Genomic DNA, 25103 nt, shown 5'->3' on the forward strand with positions numbered 1-25103 from the left:
TGTTTCTGAAAACTGCACTGAAACACGTAGGAGCGTCGATTCTTCGGGGGGTTAAATCATAAGCCTCTACACACGGAGGTAAAACTCACCCAACACAAAAAAATAACTTCATTAGAAGCTCACATGTAGAGTAAAAGTCATTTATGCTTTTTGCTGTTTGGGAAAAAACCTGACTTGTATAGATGACAGAATTTTTCTTTATTTACAAACTGAAAATTCATCAAAAGGCCTTTAAGAAAGCATTCAAAACGGTAATTAAAAAGCTACCAAAAGTTTGTACTTGGTCCTTTGGTGCTGTAGCCAAAAGCCTCGAAACAAAGTTCAGAAATTTGGTCAAAAGCGCTGATGCTGCACGTTTACAAACTACAGCTGGTCTCTCGCTGGGCTGCGACCGGCTTTCCAACGTGTCGCAGAGTCGTCTCAAACCCTTTCTAATTTTAAGTTTCTGTAAGTCCGGAGCGACTCCCAAGCGAAAGCTGGCCCTCCAGCCGCAGCCCGGCGAGACGCCGCCTTAAACCAGCAAGCTCAGGGTGGAAAAAAAAACGGGGCGGCGCTGACGCGAGGAGGAAGGACGTCGGGACTCGACAACAGATTTTTCCCAGGGAATTTAATAAGCAACAATCATTACCAGATTAAAACGTTTTTTTTTTTGTAAAATGTCCATCCTGTGTTTATTTTTTCTTCTTTTTCTTAAAAATGGCTCCACAAAAGAAGCAAAGACCAACAAACACAAAGGGAAAAAAAATATGTTTCTGAGTAAGACCTACATACAGAGAGCTTCAATCGATGACTACAAGATGTCTTAAACCTTCTAGGATGTCTGTCTGTGTGTGTGTGTGTGTGTGTGTACATGTTTGTATATTGTTTATTTTTTTTAAGAAAGGTCCATAATATTTCCAAGAAAGCTTTAGGAGGCAGAGGAGCTTGAACGTAGAGAGTTGGGAAGATGTGAGGAAGATTCTGGCCCCTTCTCTACAGTCCTGATTTCACCTTCGCCGCTCTTTTCTTTACCTGAGAAAACAAACAAGACAACGCGGTTCAACATCTGTGTCAGCACGTGATAAAATATTACGTTCTCCCTGCTGGTTTGGGGCTAATACATTCATTAAGCCACCCAAACCCATGAAAAAAAAAAAGCATAAAGTTGATAAATGACAACAATACCGTATTTTCCTAACTATAAGGCACACTTAAAAGCCTTCAATTTTCTTTAAAAAACGACAGTGCGCCTTATAATCCAGAGCACCTTATAAATGTAAGAAGTCGTGATGTTTTAGTCCGACTTTGGTTAAACTACAAAGCTGCACCGCTTGCAGCATTAAGGCTCCGTGCATGGTGAGCGCTGGAGGCGTTTATACTTGACGCTTACGTCAGTGCAGAATTCTTCTGTGAGTTTTGAACCGTTTGATTATCTTTGTAATCTCTCATAGAGGGATCATATAAATGCTGATACAGGCGAACCAGCTCCGCTAGAGCAGCGAAATCATCCATTTTGAACGAAGCACAAAGTTACAAAAATTGGGAGGTGCACGATGACGCGCCTTATAGTCCGATGTGCTTTATATGTGACAAAAGTTCGAACATGGACCGTTCATTGACAGTGAGTCTTATAGTGCGGAAAATACGGTAATAGAAAGGCTCACTGGATCTATTTTAAACCCTGAGAGCTAAAGTGCAGAATATAGACTGACGCAGGTGAGACCTAAGCAGTACGGGCTCTAATCTTATTTTTTGATGCGTCACAATGATGATGAAGATGATTTCATGTAATTAACTTTATGTTGAAGAATGCAAAAGGCCGAGCTCGGACGTTTTATGGCAAGGCTGACCGAGACGTACGAACGGCTCCTATGGAAGGCAAAGAGAAAATGACAACAAGAGCCACACTTTATACAAGTAGTGTGCACGCTTCCACCCAGAGGAGGAAGAAAAAGAAGAAGAAGAAAAAAAAAAAAAACAGCCAAAGGAGGACCACCGAGCGAGCCACGTCGGAGCTTCGGAAAAGTCCGCTTTAACTTTTATCGCTCACGTTCGGCGTCCACATTCTGCTGCTGAACACCAGGGTGTGTCACGCTTCGTAACTTGATCATCACAGCTAGTCCTGGACCAAAAACAAAGTCATGAAAACACTAAAGAGAGCGGCTATGTGTGATGCAGGGACATCTACTGCTGCAGAATCTTATGTCACTCCTTCTTGTTCATTTTGTTCCTAAAATCTTATTTAAATGAAAACAGGTTTATACTGCAGTGTAGAGCAAAATATGGCTTTTCTTTTAAGTCTGAGATATTCTACGCTCAGGGGTTTGCATTATTAAAGGTGATTCTAGATGCATCTATAATAGTTGTATAATCACATTGTGGCCCTTTGAATCACAATCTTGCGTTGGACCTTTTGGGTCCCAGGTCCGCCTGCCTTCCCTGCACTGACAGAGCCTCCCTGCCTGTCAGAGGACCGTCTCTTCCACGAAGACCTGGCATGTCTTCGTCTGTCTGAGGCCGCACAGCGGGACTGTCCCTGTGTGTCCCTGTCTCTCTCTCTCTCTGCGCTCAACTCCAACTTAACCTCGGGGTGGCCCTCACAGTCCAGGAGGAGGAAGGCAGCGGTCCCTACATCTCTCCCTGTTTTCTTTTCAGGCTCTCAGTTTCGTTCTCTCTGCTCGCAAAGCACCGCCTGCTGAGACGGAAAAAAGAACCACACATCTGGTGTGTTCAGCTGTCCTGCTTCCAGCCAATCAGTTCCCAGAGGCGAAGCTGCTGAGATGGTGTACAACTTGGCTCGTTTCCCCTCCACTTTTACCTCTGCAGATCGATCTGTCTCTTTGTCCCTTCATCGTTCTGCTGCTGCTGTTTTGACGTCTTGGCGTTGACTGCGTCTCCGGACGCGTCGGCCGCTCTCTTCCTGCCCCTGCCGGCTCCGCCGCCGGCCGGTGCCGCCGCCCCTTCTTTTTCCGCCGCCGCAGAGGCAGTGGCGGCTTTAGGAGGGCGGCCCCGCCGTTTGACGGGCGAGGCTTCCGTCCCGGCATCGGGAGTGGCTTTCTGCCCGGGCGCGTCCTGAAAGACGCAGAGGAAATCGGAGTAAAAAAACAAAACAAAACGTGGGTGACGTTTGGGAAAGACGCGACTCCTTGTCTGGGGTTTACCTTCTTCTCCTCTTCATTCTTGATGACGGGGTTCTCGTTGTTCTCCTGCGCCTGGCTCTCCGATGACTCTGTGGTAGTGCTGCTGTTGCCACATTTAAAAAAACTAATTATTTTCTGATTCTGCCCCAACCTAAGAGCTGTTTGTGTGTGTGTGTGTGTGTGTGTGTGTTTACCTGTTCTTGTTGATGTTCGAGCTCAGTGGAGACGAGTTAGTGCTGGTATTACTGGTTGTGTCTGACGCTGTGGTGGTCTTGAAGATCCTCCTCCCCGGTACAGTCAGAGTTTTGTTGACAGCTGCCAACACCGGCGCTGGTTTAGGCTGCGACACAAAAACACCACTCCAAATTTAGACACGTAAAACAGCGTCCCCCCCCATCCTACGCTCCTTCATTACATGAACTTAAACCGGACTGTGACGAATGCATCAGGAATTAATTTACAACACTAAAAACATCTGTGTCGTGTTTTTACCTTCCCAGTGAGCAGCATTTGTCTCATCTCTGCGGTCAGGTACTCCTTATCGTTTTTAAAGTCCTAAATCAAAGGAAAAGTAACAATTTAGTTATTAGTCTCAACTGCAAAGACCACAAATGCACAGTTTTGCATCGTTTCTGTCTGCGGAGGTTTAAACTCTTATGATGACGCCAACAGGAGAAGAAAACTTGAGTTGGAAACAGCGATTGAGTCCCAACTAGATTAGGGATTTTCAGTGACCTGTGCAGCCGATGGAGAATTTATGATGCCAATTCGCTTTTAGCCTATAAATTAAACAGTTTAATATTAAAAGACATTGCAACTAACTTGATTTTAAAAAGAAAAGTAAAGAAAATAGGGCCGATGCTTACAGCGGGCTGTGTGATGGTCAGAAACAGGAACAGAAAAAGACTCGAATAGAAACACTTTGATTTTAAGGGATTTAAAATATGAAAAATAATTATTCTACAGCCTGCTGCTCATATCTGCACTGATTTAAAGACTAAAACAGGCCACTAATGATGAGGCCATCGAGACAGTGACTTTGGTTTGGACACACAAACATGTTTAACCAGTAAAGAATAAAAGCAAATAAAGTTAGTGTTCCAGTCAACTTATTTTTGGGAGAGAAACTTACATTTTATTTATTTATTTTTTTATTTATTCAAAAATAATTAGCCGCCCAATCAAATGGTCTACCTCTGGTCGCCACCCTCAGTCATTTTCCTACACGACTCAAATAAAAACAAGAAACAACAGAGAAGATGTGTGGCGTGTGTGTGCGTATTGCCTTGTCCTGCAGGAGGAAGAACTTGGAGGGAAGAACCGGCTCTTTGGGACAATCCAGGTGACACGCAGTGCTCTTGTTGGCGATGACGAAGAGCGCGACGTCACAGACGATGTACAGCTTCTGCAACAGCAACGCCACGAGACGCACAGTTTGACAGAGAGCCGAAGTGGACTTGCTGTTCTTTTTTCCTCACGAGCCTAAAAATTCATGCATTCTTCACAACAGTTTGTCTCCCGTGTGGTTTAAGCTCCAAGGCTACGGACACTAAACGAGGTCACACGGAGGAAAGAGCGCGCGGCTGCGTACCTCGTTGGCCTTTGCGTCCTCGGGACACTGAGCGTCCTTCGTCTGTTTGATGTTCTCCGCCATCTTTCGGAGGAAAGCGTGACTGTTGTTCTCGTTCTTGGTCATCAGGACCTCCAGCATAAACCACAGGCACCTAAACAAAACAAAAGTGCAACAATGAAGCTCCGCGCCACAGTTCTACCCAAACCCCGCCTCTGTCTGCGTTTGGGGCGTCACGATCGAATAAAAACCTAAAAACTAAAAGGCCACTCACTCTTTGATGTCTTTCAGCTGCTCGTACTCGTGCGGCTTTGTGAAGTCTGGGTCGTGGGCCAGCAGGTGGATCATGTAGGGAACCACGTACTCAGGAAGAAGAGAGACAAGTTTTTCTGATGAGGAAGAGAACGCCTCGTTTTAATGACGGCAGTCAGGCTTCTAGACGGAGCCGATAACGATGATCTGACATAAAGCGATCCAAACTAAATTAAACCCGTCGTACAATATGAGACTTTACTTCATTCATAAAGATTATTTGTAATAATGAGATGCGTTTTCATGACTTCAGACTGCTCTTTCATTCATAGGATCTTTGTACATCTCGCTCTGCAGTCATTTACGGCAGCATCTTTAACATTTACTTAATAATGGATTACTTCTTCCTACTTCCTGTATCGTTTGAAGTCATCCACGGAGCTACAGCGGTCTTTGAAAACAGCAAACAAACAGAGACGTGTCCAGCACGAAGCGGAGAACTGACCCTGAGCGAGGGGGTTCTGCTTGATGTACTCTCTGCGGACGGAGATGTTTTTGAGGAGGCACTGTCGGGCGTGGGCGCGGCGCTCCTTCACCGGGTCCTTGGCGCACAGAGCGAAAACGGCCAAGTACTCCAGGGGCAGCAGCAGCTTGACGAGAGCTAAGTGCAACTTCTGCGCGAAGATCTGTCGGACCTGGTAGCACTCGTCCTGTCAGAGGAAACCAGCAGAGTTAGAGTCTAAAAAAAGTGCTTTAAAGCCGTTCGATCTCAGGGAAAATGTATAAAATTCATTTTAGATGCAATAACAGGTCTAACAAATGTGGATATTTGCTTTTTAATTAACTGGGTTGTGTATTCATTGAAGGCAGGTCCCACAGCAGGCTTTTGGACTTTCCAGTAAGAAAAGCAGATCAATTAGCCAACCTGAATTTACACGGCCGAACCATAATAACCAGGAACTAAAAGCAGGAACTAACACTTCATTCATCACTGAGGCTTTTAACTGCGTACTCTTTGAATCGTCATATTCAAAACAACATTCAAATAAGGTCTTCGATGAAAAAGATCTGCGCTAAAGTGTGACACTGACGTTGATGACGAGGCCGCAGAGCTGAAACTGTTCAGGTGTGATGATTTCATGGTAACACGGTTCTTGTGCCAGCTTCATGATGGCGGCTCCAGCTGCCAGCCTCAGGCGAGACATGTCTGATTTACTGGGAGGGGAAATAAACAAAAACGGAGAGAGAGAGAGCAAAGATGAGTAGAAATAAAGTAAACCGGTAAGCAGGTGGTCATATTTCGGCGTGAACGAAAAGACATACTTGATCTTCTTCTGCTCCGTCAGGTCTCCCTCGCTGACGAGCATGGCGGACAGCAGACGCAGGGTGGAGTTGGCCGACTTGGATTGGTTGTTCTTCATTCCTAGTAACCAGCGCACCAACAGCTTGATGGCCTGAACCTGGAGGAACAGGTTTGTCTCTTTAAAACATCCGTTCTAAATAAATGGATTCCTCGTCATTAATTAGTTGTCTCTTACCTTTGCTAAAACCTCAGGGGAGACTTCCTCATCAGTGGTCCACAGCTTCCCGTTTTTGTTCCCCACCGACTGAAGACACAAAGACGGATCGCGTTTTTATGCTTTCTTTGCAAATACAGATTCGCATTTTGTGAGTATCTGGATTGATATATTCTTGTGGCGGCTGTGGATCAGTGGTTAGAGCAGTTGTCCTCCAATGAGAGAGCTGGAGGTTTGATTCCACCTGTCTGCCACATGTTGAAGTGTCCCCGGGAAAGACACTGAACCCTTTATTGTCTCTGATGTCCCATCGGTGTATGAATGTGATCTAAAGCACTGATTAGACTCTAAAGAATTATGTATTCAGATTAACTGTAGAGCTGTAGCAGAGTGCTGTATGGATGCGTGTGGATGGATACATGAGGGCACAGATCGTGTTTTGAGTGGCCTGGTTGGTTAGAAGGGCGCTATATAAGTACAGTCCTTTTACCTTTCATACAGTTCTGTACTGCTGCTATAAAAATAACTGAGTTTGTAATGAGTGCAGTAAATCAGAATACACTGTAATGCTTAAATGTAACACTTTAAAATGTAGCAACAATCACAAAAACCCACACAAGAGGCCATAATACTTCCGGTGAGACCACTAACGCCTGAACTGAGCACGTGTAAAAGCTGTGTTCAATGTTTGGATGTCTGCTCCACCCACCCTGTCGTTCATGAGCAAGTCTTTCACGATGAAGTTGGCCACGATGGATTTCATCGGCGAGGCGAACTGATCCGGAGCCAGCATGGCTATGTGGCCCAGGGAGACGAGCGGCGTGATGAGCTGCTCTGGGACGTCTGCGTTCAGGCTGCGCGACAGAGGCTGCGGACGAAGGGAGAAACAACACGAGCGCTTCCCGGTAAATAAACCGAGACTCCCAAAACAAAAAGAGAACTTTGTAGATCGTCAAGAATTGGCTCCTCACCTCGAAAATCTGTGCCAGCTGCACTTCCTTGTTGTTGAAAATGGCATGGATACAGTGGACAGCCTGCTTGGCCTGGTGAGGCGTTCCCCGCTTGGCTTTCTGATGCAGGATGGGAATCAGTGTCCTGAACAACACCAAACAGAAAGGATGAAAACAGCAAACAGCAAAGGTCTCTGGGAATGCTCCACTTTTTTTTATCGTGAATAAGAATGTGAAGAAGTAAACCAATTTTGGGATAAGATTACCATATTTTTGAACTTTTGTCACATATAAGGCGCATTAAGAGAAACAAAACAGCCCTGTCTTTTTGGAGAATACTGCACGAAGTATAAACACCTCCAACTCAGGTCTATAGTTTACCAAAAGTGGTACTAAAACATCACAACTTCTTACATATGTAAGGCGCTCCAGATTATAAGGCACACTGTTGTTTTTTGAGAAAATTGAAGACTTTTAAGTGTTCCTTATAGTCCGGAAAATACGGTTCTATATCCTGAAAGTAGGGCTGCTAGGCATTTGTTTACTTCTCGCACAAAGTTATTTCCTTCTCCTGAAAGAATACAAACAAGCCTAAATTTATTAACTGGATAAAAGAGTTATGTTTAACTATCACTGGAAAACATTACTGATGTTCTAAAGGGAAAATATGTCGAGCTGTCAATCCCTGAGGACCCCTGAGTGTCCAAAACGCTGACAGTGGGCTGTGAGTGGAGCTCAAAGGGTGTAATGAAAGCAGGTGAGTGATAAAACGTCTGCTCTCTGCAGCTGTTTGAACGAATGGTGCCTTTAAAGACATCCATAGCACAATATATGAAGGATGTATGGCTTATTTTTTTTGATTGTCCTGGCTATTCATGAACAATGGTTACTTTTGTACCCACCTGTTTAACATATAAGGGGAGGCACCACTTTCCTAAAAGCAGAATTTGTCAGAATTAAATTGTTTTGATGCGTTTGCTGTGTTTCTGTAACATCAAAACTGGCCAAATCAGTGCGTTTGGTCCATTTACGAGTTAAATTAGTCATTCCCAGAGGGCCAGCTTGACATTTCAAAGACTAAAAGAACATTTTTAGACCCAAAATAAACCTTGAACCCTTACGAGGTGTTGAACACAAGCTTAAAGTTTTGTTTAAAGATACATAAACACCAAAAAGATCTCTGCTCAGCGTTAATCTCTTACGATCGTATCTGTGGTAACTCGGTCTCAATCTTCTGGCCGGTGTTTCTGAAAATCTGGATGGCGGCCTCTGCCACCTTGTCGTCCTCCATCTTCAGACACTGGAGCAGAGATTCGTAGGTCTCGGCTGAGTGAAATGCTGTGGGATGTGTGAATGACAGGACCTAAAAACGGAGAGAGACATTCATTTTCCAACATTAGTTTGGTTATAGAAACTTATAATCCAGTCTGACAAGATACTAAAACCTTCACACATACTTATCTTTTTTTGCTTCAGCTGCATTTACTTATTTTTTTTAATTTTGTTTGCTTGTTTTTACCTTGAGCAGCTCCAGTCCAGAGCGAATTGCTGTGTCAGGGGTGACACCTTCCTCATCATCATCAGCTGTTCCCTCAATGGATTTATTTAGCAGCTTCACCAACGCACTGAAGCAAAACACCAAACAGATATCATCACCAACGTTGGCGTGATATTAAGATGATCTCTTTGTGTTTTCTGTCAGATTAAAAACTCTTAAAGATGAAACATTTATTAGTCACTTGAACACAGCGTGTGTCTGCTCTCTCTGGGTGTGTTTTTCCATAAAGAGGAAAGGGTTAAAGGCCGAGGCCTGCAGTTACACGTCGCCGCCACTAGGTGTCTCAGTGAATGAGAAAAGCCTGTTTATGGTGAAGTGTTGCACAATAAAATGGACAGTCAGCTCATGAAACACTTTATGGCTGAGACAACAGAAGACTCGCAGATTCTCCGTAACATGGCTGTTTCTGGTTTTTGTCTCTGGATGAAAATACGGTTCGATTTGAAAGGAACAGAACGAACAAACCCATTTAAATTATAACCCCTTTTAATTTCAAGAAGATCTGAACCCATTCATTTTTACTGTTCTTTAAAAACAGACTTGAATCGGTTCGAATTTGGTTTGTGTATCTTGGAATAAAATCTTGCTCCTGTTGTCGTTTCTCTGACCTGATGGCCTCAGAGTCGATGTGAACCGGAGCGATTCGCTCCAGCAGGAACTTCACCATCTCCAGGAACGGGTTGGTGGGCTGCTTCGGGAACGTCAGCTTCCGGGTGATCTCCCTCTGCACAAAGTACACAATAAACAAACGTTTAGTCTTTGGATCTGCTTACGTGTTTCATCAATTACACCATCAGGTCTTCTATTTACAGACTTCTAAAACTAAAGGTTTAAATAAAAAAATTAGCTGCCTAATAAAAATCCTGCCTCCCTCAACCTCTAAACCAGAAACATGAATAAAAATATAAAAAAAGCAAAAAGTTTGTCTTTGTCATTTTTATTATTTGTTTTGAACATATCAATGAGCTTCAAAAGCATGATAAAACTGGATTACTGGAACAAAATTTAAGTATTTTTTATTGTTAAACACCAAAGTGTGCTTCATTATACAGTCTGTAGTTATTCTCATAACTTATTTTTCTCTGCCTTCTCACAATATTTATGCTAAGCTCCAAAAAAAAGCTTTTTTGATTTTTTTTTTTTTTTTTTACTCGTCTGGGGTAAAACATGAGCTCAAAACCAAACTCTGAGCTTGGAGCTGCAGGAGCGCGTGGGTAAAACGGAGAGTGCGGTCTCACCACGCAGATCTCAGCCTGTTTGCAGGAGCAGGTGGGGCTGATGAGCATCTCCAGCTGGACTCGGAGCTTCTCGTCCTCGCTGAGAACCTGATTGAATTTCTTCATGAAGTCCTGGGCCTTGCCAGCATCGGGCAGGTTCTCTGCATCGTCAGAGAAGGAAGTTGGTTACGCTGCGACCGAGAGCAAACCTCACAAACGCTGCACGCTTTGTTTACTCCCAACTTACTGGCGATATTCATCAGCTTCCCAAACATCGCCGAGCTGTTGGCTTCAGACTAGCAGGAGGGAGAAGAACGTGTTACGGCTACATTTGGATTCTCAACTCTACGCAGGTTTTAAAAAAGGAAAAAGTTAAACAGTCGGCGTCTTTTTCCTCACCACCGGCAGCTTGTGGAGATCGAGCAGCTCTTTGACGAGACCTCGGAGCATGTTCTGACACTTCCACATCTCATTGAGGGCCCTGAAAGCAATGATCCATCACACACAGAGAAAACAAGAAAAGAAAAATCAATATACTGCCCTCATAATACAGACTTGTTGCCCCATTAAAGCCTTGTTTTTATGATGAGAGTGGATACAGGCTTAAGCTTTTACCCACCTTTCACACTTTTGGATCAATACACAGGTCAATATTTATGTAAAAGATATAATAACAAAAAAAAAAAAAAAAAAGAAGGCTGTGGAGATTTTGCAGGAAGATGAAAATGGAGGTTTACTAACTTGACAGCGTTTGTGTCGAGGCAGGCATACAGGTAGTACAGACATTTCATCTTCTCCTCGGTATCAAGACTGTGAGGGACCATGTACTGAGCAAAGATCTTCTCTACTAATAACCTGTGGAGCAAAAGTTCACATTATTAGATTTAAAACAATAATATGAAGGTGGGAGTCTGACAACCACATCTGACAGAGTTCTGCTGTTTTATTACCGTATTTTCCGCACTATAGGGCGCACTCTCAATAAATGGTCTGTTTTTGAACTTTTGTCATATATAAAGTGCACCGGACTATAAGGCGCATTAAGCGAAACAAAACAGCCCCGTCTTTTTGGAGAATATTGCACCGATGAAAAGGCCCCCACATACTCGGGCGTACTTCACTCCGTGGAGGTCCACGCGGACTCGAGGTGGACGTCCGCCGGACACGTCTGCGCAAAGATCAATTTTTATGACCGCATACGCGTACTCTGTGTCGCACAATAAACTGCCCGGCGAGAAACGGTGTTCACATTGGACTGTTTTGTGTGCGACACCAACCTCTCAGGTGAGAATCGGCGCCGGCGTGCAGCGTGACCGCCGCTCTCTGTGCAGCACTGGCAGGTGTGCGGTGGCTGCCCTGCTGGTGAAGAAACAGGGCTAAAGGCTCCTTATTTTCTTTTGTTTTTTTAAAGCTAAGAGGCAAGTGATTTATTCCTCCTCGTCCGGTGATGCAATGACTGAAATTTGTCACGGGAGAATTTTAGGCAGTCTGTTCGCTCAAGTCTGAAGTCTCAACCGTTCGCGGACTGTCCGCCTGGAGTCCGCTCAGCTCACGGAGTACAGACAGTCCGGCCGAGTATGTGAGAGTCTAATCCTGCAAAAGGTGCAGCTTTGTAGTTTAACCAAAGTCGGACTAAAACATTACGACTTCTTACAGATATAAGGCGCTCCAGATTATAAGGCGCACTGTCGTTTTTTGAGAAATTGGTGCGCCTTATAGACCGGAAAATACGGTAATATTTTGTGTAGCAGGGGGTTTAAGTTACTGCTACTTTTACATTTTACTGCAGTGATTTTCCAAAGATTTAAGTTTGTCTTGTGTTTTTCCTTTAGGTTATAGAGCACCAATTAATACCAAAGTACTTCTACTTTGTCTTGCTAACCATATCAAGTGACTGAATCTAAAAAGCGTGAAGAGAATCGGCCTTTCTTGTCTCATCTTGCGTGCAGAAAGAGCGTTCTCACTTGTCGTCGATGCTGTTCTGATAGTAGATGTGCAGCAGCTTGTCTTTGATCCAGCTGATCTTCAGGGCCGACTCCTTCCCGGCCTCGTGGTGCAGGCAGTACTTCTTGTAAAGCTGAGCCAGGCCCATCATGGCCTCCTTACGCACACGCCACTACAGAAGGCGTTCGAGGAGAGGGCAGGAAAATAGATTAAAGGGGGAAAGAATTGAATTAAGATTAGAAAAGTCAATATCCTTATCTCGTTTCAGGTGGAAAGCAATCCTGTGTTTGTAATCTGGGAAGCATATTAAAATGTCATAAGAGGCTGCAGGTTAATGTATCTGAGATGCGATTAGATGCGACTGAATCCCAAACTGCTGCACTCCTGCGATGACCGCATGATCAGTTTTATGCATTCACACGTGTTAACACATCTGCCCTACCCTCTTGTCCAGGGTCCGCTCCCGTACAAAACCCAGCAGCTGGTCGTTGACCAAATTCAGGTCCTTCTTCCCCGCGTTGATGATGGTGACGATCACGTCGTGGCGAATGGCCTCCTCCGGGTCGTGGGAGCGCACTTTCAAATACTCTGAACAGAGAGCAGACAGTCGCGCGACCACATTTCTCTTAAAATGACCGGATTCAACTCGCACTAAGACATAAAAGCCACGAGGATGAGCTGAAGCGCACCTGTCAGGTCTCGCGCCAGGTCCGGGTGGTTCATGAGGCAGTGGCTCGCAAACTTGACACACTCTAGCCTGACCGGTACGTGGATGTCGTTGAACCTGCGGGGAAAACATCGGACTTTCTGTGAGATGAACGAGCAAATCAGCTCAGACAAATTAGATGCTGACACGAAGGTAAACACAAGGAAGAAAGGAGGACTCAGAAATCCTTATCTGTTAACCCAAAGAACAGTTTCAGCTCTTCTAAATCAATTGTAATCACTGTAATATATTCCAGCTAATGACCTCAGTTTACCTGCTTTTGGCAAAAGAGTCAATAGCCTAATCTAGCCCTTAATTACAAAGACAGGCCTGTTCATTAAACTCCCCATGACTCACGCAGTCATTGTTCAGTGAAGTGGTGAAATTACTCACCGTCCTAAGAAACACTGCCACAGCGGTCTGTTCTGCGAGGCCAGCTCCGAGTCTTTGGCCCCAAATAACTTTGCCAACAACCGTACAACAGCCAGGCGCTCCTCACCGTCGTTGCTCTGCAGACAAAAAACACACACACAGATATTAATTTGAGCACTTGAAAGAATAAATATATATACATTTTCTTCACTCATGCTTCATACAAAACAACCTAAAGATACAACCTTCAATGAACAATAGTAAGCTGCCCGTGGAACCACTAAAAACTTTATTTTACTAATGGAGCAGAAATCCAAGAACAAAAAACTAGAAAGGAGCCAAAAATTATTTAAAGCACCATTAATAGTTTTAAATCTGTAAATCAAATATGGCCTTAAACATAAACATCAAACAACATACCGTATTTTCCGTACTATAGGACGCACTGTCAATGAATGGCCCATTTTCAAACTTTTGTCACATATGAGGCGCATTAAGCGAAACAAAACAGCCCCCTGTCTTATTGAAGATTACTGCACCGACGTAAACGTCAAGTATAAACGCCTCCACCGCTCGCTCAGGTCCTTGCACCGTGCACAGAGCCCTGTGCGACTGAGCCTTAATGCTGCAAGTGGTGCAGCTTTGCAGTCGTACTAAAACATTTCGGCTTCTTACATATATAAAGGTGCTCCGGATTATAAGGCGCACTGTCGTTTTTTGAGAAAATTGAACGCTTTTAAATGTATTATAGTCTGGAAAATACGGTAAACATAAGGTATTGAGTTGAGTGTTACATTGTTGATTTTAGAAGAGTGTGTGTGTGTGTGTGTGCTAACCTTGAGTTTAAACTCCAGCTGAGGCATGACTGAGGTAAGCAGCATGGGGTCGATGGCGAACAGCTCCTGGATGAGGTCAAAGACGTGCTCCGAGAGGTCACTGACAGATGACTTCCCCATCACTAAAACCTGATTAAAGAACTGAGGGAGAAAAGAAAACGGACATTTGTGTTTTCTGCCAAAGTGCTGAGCGCTAAAATGACTTTGTTAAAGTTTGCCCAAAAAAGCTAAAACTGATTTATAAAAAAAGGTGCAGCGATCAGAACCGAAGCTAAAACCAAAACAGTAGACAGAAGCCAAAATGAGCAAAACAGAAAGCTAAAATTAGAAAAAGCTCAAATGAGCAGAACACAAGCCAGGAGCTAAAACAATAAATAATTAAAAATAAATAATTAAAAAAAATATATAAAAGATACAAAAAACAAAAGTCATAGTGTTAAAGTCCTGAACGAGCCGAACGTTATGACTGGCTGACAGAGCTGAAAGTATGCTGAAGTAGAAGAAGAAGAAACGATAAACAAGAAAACAGTGAATCCTGAGTCAACTTCATTTGATTTTCTAGGAAAAACTAAACAAAACTGCAGAAACAGAGGAAAGGTGCCGAGAGAAGTCAATCAAGACGCTTCTCACGTTTGCAATGCAGGTCTCAATAGTCTGGACCGTCCGCTTCAGCAGGATCTTGGCGAGATCGTATGCCTGCTTGTTCAGGTTCTGTCCAGAGGAAACACAGATCAGTTTGTTCACCAGCAAAGCAAGAGGCTCAAAACGTCAAAAGTCAAACAGAACCTCGGAGCTTCTGGTCAGCGTGATCGTACTTTTTAATTAGATGAAAGAAAAGAGACGCTCACAAAATGGTTCTTGGCATCAGAGAGCGAAATCAGACATTTTAAACAAGCTGATCAAAGTTCAGAAAGTGAAAACTTCACGTCCGTCGTTTTAAATCTAAATGTGTTGTTTTAATCAGCAGTTTGTTTCTTACTTTGTAAAGCACACAGCTTCTCCCTGAGGTTTTCCTTAAAGCTATAACGCTAACAACACAAAGGAAAGGTGACGTCCTGCCGAGTTCTGACCTTGAGCGCAGGTATGAGGTTGATGAGGATGGTGTCCAGCAGCTCCTGTGTGACTCCGTCGCCCTCCATGATGATCGAACTCATCAGGTCGATCATGTGCAGCTGAACCTTCTGATTATGGTTGTTGCTGGCGAGGAGGAAGATGTAATCATCAGGTTACACAGTGACACAAGGACAACATCATCAACGATTAGATTTTTATAAGAAATGTTTTATAAATCCTTTAACAAAACACTTAGAATCTGAAGGCCCAGCATTCGTCGAAGGACCGCACATCGCCCGCCACCTTTTGTGTCAGAGTTTTAGACTAAGAGTTCGAGCCAATCTGGACAAATCTTGTAATTCCCGTGGGATATTGCGAGATCTCGCTGATGCGTTAGTGTTCAGAGCATGTGTTGGGGATGACTCTCGGCTACTACCACGTAATCTTTTGCTCATTATCTGTAAAACGAGATAGTCGGTTCTGTGTTTCATGACCTCAGCTGGCTGTGACGGCCATCTTGAATTGGACTGACTCCAAACTGCAATCAGTTGCAGAGGCACGTCCAACGATTGCTTCCTGAAAGTTTCCAAAAACACGCCCAGCGTTTCACGAGAGGCTTTTTGCAAACACAACAGCTAATGGCAAAGTTTCAAAAACAGATCTGATGTGGTGTTAGTACTCAGGTACGTGTCGAGAATGACCCTCAGCTACTAACGCAACACATTTTAGTACAGAGTCTGTAAGAAGGATGGCAGATGACTGCGTTGTGGTTAAACATCATTGTGACAAATCGCTTTTTTTGGATAATAATTCCCTTTTTCGATGGGTTGTTGTTAAGTCACCGCACTTCTCCTTTGGTAGTTGAGACATACTAAACACACTCAGATCAACTCTTGAACAGCAGGCTGGTGTTAAAAACATGTTACTGTTGTTGTTCAGGGATGTCGGCTCACCCTTACATACACACGATGCCAGTTCTGCACTGTGACTACCTCCCTCGGGGTTAGTCTAGTCAGTGTTGCAGCTCAGCACAGCACACATTCAAATGCTTTAATCCGACTGCAAACATCTTACCTGATAACAGAGAAGAGCGTTTTGAAGAGCTGGATGAAGATCTCGTTGCAGTCCTCCAGCTCAAAGCAGATGTTGTATGATTTCACCCACGCGAGGTTCTGCGGACAACGCAAGAAATGTTTTGACAACCGACTCGGCAGAGAATCAAAACTCGAACAAACTTGGTTACTAAAGTCCTCGATGCAAACTCTCTGATTTGAAGCTTCATTCAGTCCACTCAAACGTTTATTGCTCTGTGTTTCTTTTCCTCTTTATTTGATGGTAAAATGGAGGAAGACAAAATAACGAGGAGAAAAAAATCAAATACACCGAACTTCTGGACCCGTTTCACACAAAAAAAGAAGAACGAATAAACAGTGTGCCACTTGTCAAACTAAATTAGCTCATCACGACAGGACGTCAATATTTCAGCATCTCTACAGAACGTGTTCAAGTAAACTGGCTGAATAAGCAGCCACAGTTTGAAGGTTTCAGGCTAAATTATAGATGCTTCTCAGTCTTACTTAAATAAAATCATTTTGCCTTTTTAGAGAATAAATGGCAGAGTTTGTGCTCCTGTTAGCCCACTCCTCCAGCTCCTTTGCTTCTACAAAAAGAGACCCAATTAGACAAACTCAAATCCTTTTTTCTTCCAGCTCCGCTGAGGAATGCAGATAAAATAAAAACCAAGCATGAGATTCAGCTGTAAGCGGACACAGGAGTATTAAACGTACATCCTAAAGTTTAGCCTGGATGAACATATTAAATTATAAAAAGTTAGAAAGTTTGTGTAGTAAACAGGAAACGCAGGTGCAGGTTAGTCCTTTACAGTAACACATCCAGATACTTCAGAAACTGACTTACCTCCAGCAGGTAGAAGTATCGGTTGAACTGAGGGCTCTTTGTGTCTTCTAGTCCCTTCAGCTGTCTGGTGATGAACAGGAAGATTTCCTGTAGGGGAAAAAGACACCACTGTAAACACTCCAATGTAAATTAATCATACAATCAAACTGCGTATTATATGAGACTGTAAAAAAAAATGTATCACAGAACTGTAGGATGTTTACTTCCTTTCTGTTGTCTAGAAGTTGTTTTAATTTGTATATCACAAGCTGAGACAACCACAACCTGGACTGCCTTATTTTTGTAAAGATAATGCTCAATCAATCATCCGTTACTAAAATTCCTAACCTTTAGTTTATCGTGGGAGGTGTAGGGGGCCTCGGGGGCGTAAATCCTGAAGATGTCCGCCAGACAGCAGGCCACCAGCAGTCGTACGTCTTTATTGGGGTTCCTCAGGAAGAAGTCCGAGGCGAGATGGAGCGCCAGGCCGAGATACTGCTGCTTCTCCTCTTCAGAGTCCTGGTCCATGTCCATGTAGGTCTTCACCACCATCTGGGAAAACACATCGACAGCGGCGGTCATATCTGAGGGCTTCTCTTTGGGAGTCACTTTCATCAAGATCGCTGCTTTTTAAAACCCAGATTAGATTCGAACAAGACATCACAGAGCAAACATGGCAATAATGTGCAGCGGTTCACCAGGAAACCCTGATAATCTGACTTCTTTAATACCATTTCATTTACATGCTGCTCAGAATCCTTTAGTTAAAATAAAAACAATAATGAAATATCGCATTTGAATATTTTGTTAACACATTCATGGTTGAGTGAGACATAATTAGTTATTTCTGAGCATAATTTAGCCAGAACAAATAAACTGGAAACTAAAGATCCTGTGGTGTCCTGGGATATTTAAAAGTGGGAAACGGTATCACTATAAATACTGTCGTGAAAACCTTTGCTGTGTTTGCTGTTCAAGCCTTGGTAAATAACTAGGGACTGTAATGACAAAAGCCGTGCTAACTGTGAAATGCAGGTCTATCAAAACAAGATCAAGTCACTACGAAGTTCACAACAGAGCAGAGTCTGAAGAGGAGGAAACAAGCTATAAAAGCTAAAACCTGGAAAGAGCTGACATCCCGACCAAATACACTGTGTGGTTAATAAATAAGTCACAACATGGAAGAATGAGAAGAAGCAGAGCTGCTGTCCAATCATCCGTACGAAGCAAAAAATTAGGAGCCATCTTTTTGCAGATTTCCAAAAAGTAAAGATGATAACCACACGGACTGGAGTGATTTATAAAAACAAGAGCCAGAAAAGTAAGTTTGCAGTGAACATTTTGAGCCATTGTAGACTGGCTAGGCTACTTGCTAACTCTAGATTTTAGTTTTAGGTTGTAGTATAAACTTTTCTGCCGTTCCAGTCACAGACACTTCTTTTATAAAATAAATCAGTTTTAAATAATCTCTTTTGCATCATGATATTAGAGTCTGAATGTACCAAACGACGCCATGACGCCCCGAGATGGCCCAACTTGAACTTAATAGCCATCTACTATTCTGGAGGGGGAAATCACTGCCGTAATATTAAAATACAAGAACTTCTAGGCAGATGGTAAAACCATATGCCAGGGAATCATCTGAGAAAAGGTTTAAAAAGATATAAAATTTGGATACTGGCCCAGGTCTTACTAGGAAGCACAGGAGAGATGGACACAAACCAGAACCACAGTTGTGCAGAAGCTGAAGCTATTTTCTTAAAGATCCTAATAATTTGCTCTTTTTATACAGTTAGTTGTGTCTCTTAGTCTGTGTTGTGTTGTGTGCGTCAATTCTAGTAACAAAAAAAAGCCAAACAAACGTGACATTTTATCAAATGTTACTGAATGAGACCTTTAATTACCCTTTGTCACTGCATCACACACAACAAATGTCACCCAGAGTCAGAAGGAGCGCCAACGTCTCAGGAGGCGGCAGTCACGAAGAGAAAATTATCTAACACCTTCATCCTTACAAGCGAGTGGCAGAATATCACTTCCTGCCACTTCCTCTGTGAATGAGTGCATGAGAGGCGAAGTAGGAGCTCTCGACAGAAAGGCAGCCGGGAGGGATGGGGGATGGGCCAACAGACTGCAGAGCAGCACACTCTTACACACACACACACACACACACAGAGCAAACCTCACCGTTCTTAGCAAAGGAAAGCTCTCAGTACAGAAACTACTGTGGGTTTCTTGAGCTGTAGAGAAGCCTAATTTAGCGCAGCGAAAGAACAAAAGTAGATTTTCAGTTTGAAATTCAACCCCAACCAAAACAAAACCTGTTTTAAAAGGTTCACAGCAGCTATAGGTGTGACAATATCAGGGCCATAACTTCAGCTTGTAGTTCAGCTCTGATACCGTCTGAATAACTTCAAGGAGGCTTTCCCAGCTAAGGCAGCAGTCAACGTGTAACTTAACCCATTTCCCTTTGTCCCTGTCAAACAAGTGCCCGTCTGTTTGAACATCACAACGAAGAATAAACAGACATTAAAAATAGAGGAAAAAAAAAAAAAAGATCCCTCCAGTGATGCTGTTTTTCCATCGAAAAACGCAACTCAGCCCCCTTTTCCTAGCTTTCCAGTGCAGACAGCACCTCCCTCAGCGGGAAGAGGATCAGCTGTTTATCTCATGACGCCCTGTAAATCTGTGCAACATCAAGGCCCCGGGAACGGCGTTTTGTGAATACCTGTAGTTTTTTTTTTATTATCATTACAGCCATATGGAAACAGCACTTTAGGAGCCCCAAAATGGTAGGTTTTGAAAATCTGGTTCCAGAGTGGGAAAATAAATGAATAAAAATCTTGAAACGCTTCCCTTGTGTTTTCGTGTGGTCAGCTGAAACGCAGCCTTTTTAAACAACGTCACAGTCCCACCTCTAACCTAACCTATGACCCCAAACACGGCGGGCGTAACAACAACGGGTCACGTGTTTGTGTTTGGGTTGCCAGCTGCTCTACTACAGTAAAACCTGCCTTTACTGCATGACATCAATGAGCAGACAAGGTGGAGGAACAATAGAACAGCTTTAAATAGAGCGGAGCAAAACCTCCTTATTATTAGACCTACAGGCACCTGAGCATGGGACAAAACGGGGGCACAAAATTGGGCATGTGAGCGTGTGATGGCAAGCAATGGCATAACCCACACTGCCGAATGGTGTAAAGGATAAAGCAATGCTTTTTCACATGCGTGACCAGGTTTTGAATCTGGTCAAAAACATTAATCAAACTGTTTTTTGTTTTTTTTATATACAAAATGTAGCAAAATGCAATGATTTATTCAAATGGAAATGCAGACATTTATCTAACTTTTACTTTTAGACCATATTTATTCAAACCAAAAATCAACCATCGACAATGAATGAGCTCTGGGTTATTTTCGATAAGACTGGTAATATTCCTTTATGCCACTTTTATAAACTCGTGGCCATCTTGTGCTCTTAAATGGCTCATCGCTGGGAGTGATGACATGGTTTTAGGTCATAAAACTGGGGGAGCAAAAACATAAATTTGCATTCTCGCTTTCAAAAACGGGGGAGCAGCTGCTCCACTTCCTCCATTGAGCAGACGCCTATGATTACCTTACCTTAGGCCACAATGAACTAACAACACAAAAGCAAACATTGCAGGAAAAAAGTCAATATACATCAAGTATACATTTAGAAAAACATGCCAAATGGGAATAGTTTTAAAATTTAAACCGGATATTTGAACAACATGAGGAAAGTCCTTCCCTCCAGCTGTCCGTCGATAGATTCTGGACCTAAAAGCGTCTATTATGTCCACAAGTTTGGACTGACACGACTCCCAGTCAATAGTAGGTCAATATGAACGGGCTTTTATTCCAGATGTCTTTGTGACATCTTTCTAAAATAAAATGCTAAAATGCTCTGGCCAGATGTTCGAAAGAAACCACTTGTTAAGGTCTTATATGATCATCGATTGATATATCTCGCACATGGTCATAAAATCTATGACAACAGATTTGTAACAGGAACTGTGTGCACAGTTTTCACACTGATTTCTCTCTTTAAAAAACAAGACTGTAGTGTTTGTAGGACACCAAATCATTCTGAGCTCGTAAAAACACTTCCTTTACATACTTACAGTCAGCATATATGCTTAATTAATTTACTTCACCAAAACAATGAACACTTTTCTACTGAACTGTGAAGTGAAAGTCACAAGGTGTAGCAGTCAAACTCCTCCAACACAAAATGGGAGACCCATTCAAGAAGTGGACACACCATTAGCTGCTTTACAAAAACAGACACAGTGTCAACACACCAATATATTAGTGATTTAGCGTCCAACAGGCTTCGGCACACAAAGGTAAAGTTTTATCTTTATCAAGATCGACAATGATACCAAGCAAAACACGTCAGATTAAACCAAACTGGGCATCACAACAACTGTTGGGACAAAAAAAGAAGAAGAAAAGAAAATACCCAATAAATAAGATGGAATTTTTGCACCGTTTAAAATAAGCAGCGATACCACACAAAGCTGACAGGAAATCATCCAATTTGACTACAATGATTGTTGTGACAAAACAGCATTTTTGATTAAGAAAATATTTACTTTTTTACGTTTTATTTTTCACCATACCCTTATTACACAAGATACCTACAATACAACAAACTTTAACAAACACTTGAAAAAAGCACCACATTAACGAGCACAAGGATTGTTTAGCCAGGCGGGAGAAAGACGAAAGGAGCCGGCAGGAATCACTTCTGGAGTCGTTCCAAAAGCAAGGTCAACTTCCACCGGACAGCATGAATTACCGAGAAGATGCCAGGAGTTTATTACAGCCTCATATAGAATCAATAATGATGATGATGGTATTGGCACGGTATCGGAATAACATCTGTATCGACAGATATCTAGATTTAGGTATCGGGATCGGAAGTAAAAAAAAAAAAAAAGAGTGGATCAGTGCATCCCTAGCTGGTGCTAAAGGTTGTATCTCACCGATCTGTGACTACTGAGAGACCAAGAGATGAAAAAAAGAATAATAATTCTTGGCCACAGAGATTTTTTTTTTGCTGTCTACATCTACCCACCTTGGCAGGCGCCCCCACGTTTATGATTTAATCAGCTGAAGTGCACTTATGAAATGAAGTTAGGCATGTTTGGACCAGCTTTTCAATAATAACTTTTTATGATCAGCACGGTTGTTAAGCCTGGACATTTGCCTGAAATGTTTTCTGACAGGTCTGAGTTCCTGTTCAGATGTCCAAATACAGCTCTGCGCTCCGAGAACATGTCAGAGAGGCCCTGGGTGACTTTGTGACTAATTCGGGAAAAAGTTGCCGGATGAATGTTTTTGAACATGGTCTAAAACTTAGAAGAATGGGACTGAATGCCTCTGTGACTCATGACCTCGAGAACGTTGCGAGACATCGGGAGAGTGCCTCATGAACGCTGTTTGCCAATTACTCGCAGCCCAGCGAGACACCACCTTAAGGGATACGGGTTAAATCAGTCAAAGAAGCATTATGGGTAATTTGCAGACTTCACTGATTATATCAGAGTAACTGTGTATACCTCAGCTGTTTACATCAGCTGTGAGAGCAATGCAAACATACACAACAACTGCAGATTAATCCGATATGAAACAATAATTAAGGCACTTTGTCGTCTCATCGCCTCATACTTTCAAAACACAAAGGCTGTTTTTACAACAAATAGATGAGAGCCTTCTTTTGTGTTTCTCTCCAATGGGAAAAAGTGCAAAACAGACAAATTCATTTGACAATCCTAGCTAGTTTATAAACCGCAAATGTTCGGTTTGACCCTCCTCCGACCAGCTGTGTGTTTGTGACACAACATTTTATTTATGTGAGGCGCGCCGCGACACAGCCACAAACAAACTAAACCTTTCGTCGGTACAAAGTTTCCAGAGTGAGAGGAGAAGGCACAAAAGCTGCTAATTTGTTTAGCTGGTTTGATTAATTGGCATGGATGAGGTCCGTTTGTTTAGAGCCTTTCTTCTCACCCCATGAAGCATGATGCTCCGGCTACAAGACACTCAGAAAGTTTCCAGTAACAACTCAACACCGGACATGAGCGACGTTAGAACACAACAGACCCCTCGACGCAAGAGAACCAAAGAAATAAATAAAAAGCTCTGCCTAGTTTTGAACGTTTCAGTATATGTCTGGTAAAGTTCTCCATTTATCAGTCAATCTTTCATTACAGAATAATTTTATTGCCACTGAATGGCTAGTGTGCGATGAAATTGGGAACGTGCAATTGGATTTCTCATCAATAAATGTCTGTGCGCGTTATCGATTACAGTTCTCGGGTTGCAATCGGTTCAAAAGCGCAAGCAATCGGACATTAAATCACCAAACAAGCAATCAATTAACATAAGTCCAATGTTAGTCATAAACTCTAAAGATCACAACTTTGCAAAGCACCAACTTCATGAACTAAACAGACTATGCAATGATGCAAAACAAATAAAAATGACTTCTTTTACTATAGCTCTAGCTAAAAAAATAATGTCCTCTATTCAAAACAATCAGCAGCGGCTTACAGTATGTCCGAAACACCACATAACTACAGATATTGATAATAAATCGGTAATTTGTCATGTCACCATCAGTTTAAAGGGGTCAATGATGACTCAATGTAAACTAGTTTATAAAGTCAGGAGGAGGGCTTGTTTGGCACTGTGTCATTTTCTACAAATGGTGTTGAAGATGGACTTTGGCCAGCAGGGGAAAAACAAAAACAAACCTCCATCAGCATCATACCTTGAGTCGTTTGACCACCTCGTCGTTGCTGATCTTGTCCGTGATCTCTTTCACTCCTGGAGGGTAGACGATCTTTCCGTCCCCCGGTGGCTTCTGCTGCTGCGGGAACTCCATGCTCGTCGGCGTCGTCTGGTCCACACGGTCTTCTACTGGCCTCTATGGGTCAGAAAACAAAAGTTCAGCACAACCATGCTACCGTGCTCGCCGAAAACCCCGCTTTACGTGTCGCTTTCGGGCTCAGACCGTCGCCGCCGCCCGCTGAAGTTCATACAACCACACATGGACGCAGGACGGGGTTCCGCTCCGGCACACCTGCCGCACAAAAACACCCCCACCGAGGCAGCACCGTGAATGTTGTTAGCTTGAAAGCTACCCCCCCCGCCCCCCACAAGCTAAACATCAGCTGTAATTTTTACGCAAAATTCCCCGCAAGACAATGTGTGAAGACAGAAACGAGCGTAAGCGCTACTTAGGTAGCACATTTACAGAGCTGTGTTGTTGAAAAAAAATGAAAAAACTACTTTACGGACAACCCGGCCGGTGAATCTGTACTGTCAAACAGGTTACCAAGTTAGCTAGTTAGCTGCCGTTCAAACAACACTGGCTAACATTTTGCGGGAATGAAGCTAGCCGCGCTAGCTGGTTAGCCTACTGTGTTAGCCTAGGCCGCAAACTGCCCAGGTACCCATCACATCTGCGTCCACAGACAGCCACAGAGGAAGTCAAGTATCCTATCATCTCTGCTTAAAGTAGCCGTGCCCGTGGTCAGCCCCCGTGCTTTCCCACTGCTGCGGCCACTTTGATAAAGTTTAAAACAGAAGCCAAGTTTACTTGTTTCGGTCTTTTCTCAACTTCCGAGCATAGCCCCGCACTGCCGCTAGTTCACAGGCGAGGCAGGGCTGCTACTGTCGCCCTGAGCCCTCCTCTGCCAAGAACTTGCCCCACGGATGGTTTGAAACACCCCGGCGAATGCAAAATGAATCCCCCTCCAAAGAAAACATCAACAACCCGAAAAGCCCGGATATTTGACAAGCGCTCATTTCTCAGTATTTACCTCTCAAACGGGCCGTTTTAATTCATTGGTCTGACTCAGATTGGCTTAGTTTTCGGCACAAAGCTCTCTGTCCGTTCAGTCAACGCTGTCTGTGTGAAAGCTGGGAGCAGAGCGCCCCCATCGGTCCCGAAGCGGTACTGCAGCTCCGAACACAAGGCGGGAGTTGGAGGCGAGCGGCAGGAAGCGGGCTCACTTCACTTGTTAGGTTTGTTATGAGTACATAGGGAAGGAAATTTAAAAAGTCAAGCGCATTG

The 25103-nt window shown here is 43.3% G+C and overlaps 1 protein-coding gene across 4 annotated transcripts; it reads right to left on the reverse strand.

Annotated features, from left to right (window-relative positions):
- Positions 1–590: 590 nt before the first annotated feature.
- pds5a (PDS5 cohesin associated factor A) lies at positions 591–25003 on the reverse strand. Of its 4 annotated transcripts, none has more exons than XM_017408139.3 (33): positions 24850–25003; positions 23796–23951; positions 17339–17542; positions 17012–17098; positions 16169–16266; positions 15112–15238; positions 14672–14752; positions 14042–14182; positions 13227–13342; positions 12817–12911; positions 12570–12715; positions 12148–12299; positions 10925–11038; positions 10583–10664; positions 10431–10479; positions 10205–10344; positions 9575–9690; positions 8928–9033; positions 8611–8771; positions 7430–7553; positions 7168–7326; positions 6480–6548; positions 6265–6401; positions 6033–6156; positions 5447–5651; positions 4964–5078; positions 4711–4843; positions 4405–4524; positions 3612–3674; positions 3314–3459; positions 3141–3222; positions 2798–3051; positions 591–1011 (listed from the first exon to the last, which is right to left on the reverse strand). In XM_017408139.3, the coding sequence occupies exons 2-33, from the start codon at positions 23907–23909 to the stop codon at positions 1008–1010; spliced, it is 3864 nt and encodes a 1287-aa protein (XP_017263628.1). In that variant the 5' UTR covers positions 23910–23951; positions 24850–25003; the 3' UTR covers positions 591–1007. The 4 variants fall into 4 exon arrangements, with proteins under 4 accessions (XP_017263628.1, XP_017263636.1, XP_024864365.1 ...); XM_017408147.3 differs by lacking the exon at positions 24850–25003 and adding an exon at positions 24627–24771; XM_025008597.2 differs by lacking the exon at positions 24850–25003 and adding an exon at positions 24039–24058.
- Positions 25004–25103: the final 100 nt, after the last annotated feature.

The sequence above is a fragment of the Kryptolebias marmoratus genome, linkage group LG3 (genome assembly GCF_001649575.2).
Source record: "Kryptolebias marmoratus isolate JLee-2015 linkage group LG3, ASM164957v2, whole genome shotgun sequence".
Taxonomy (NCBI): domain Eukaryota; kingdom Metazoa; phylum Chordata; class Actinopteri; order Cyprinodontiformes; family Rivulidae; genus Kryptolebias; species Kryptolebias marmoratus.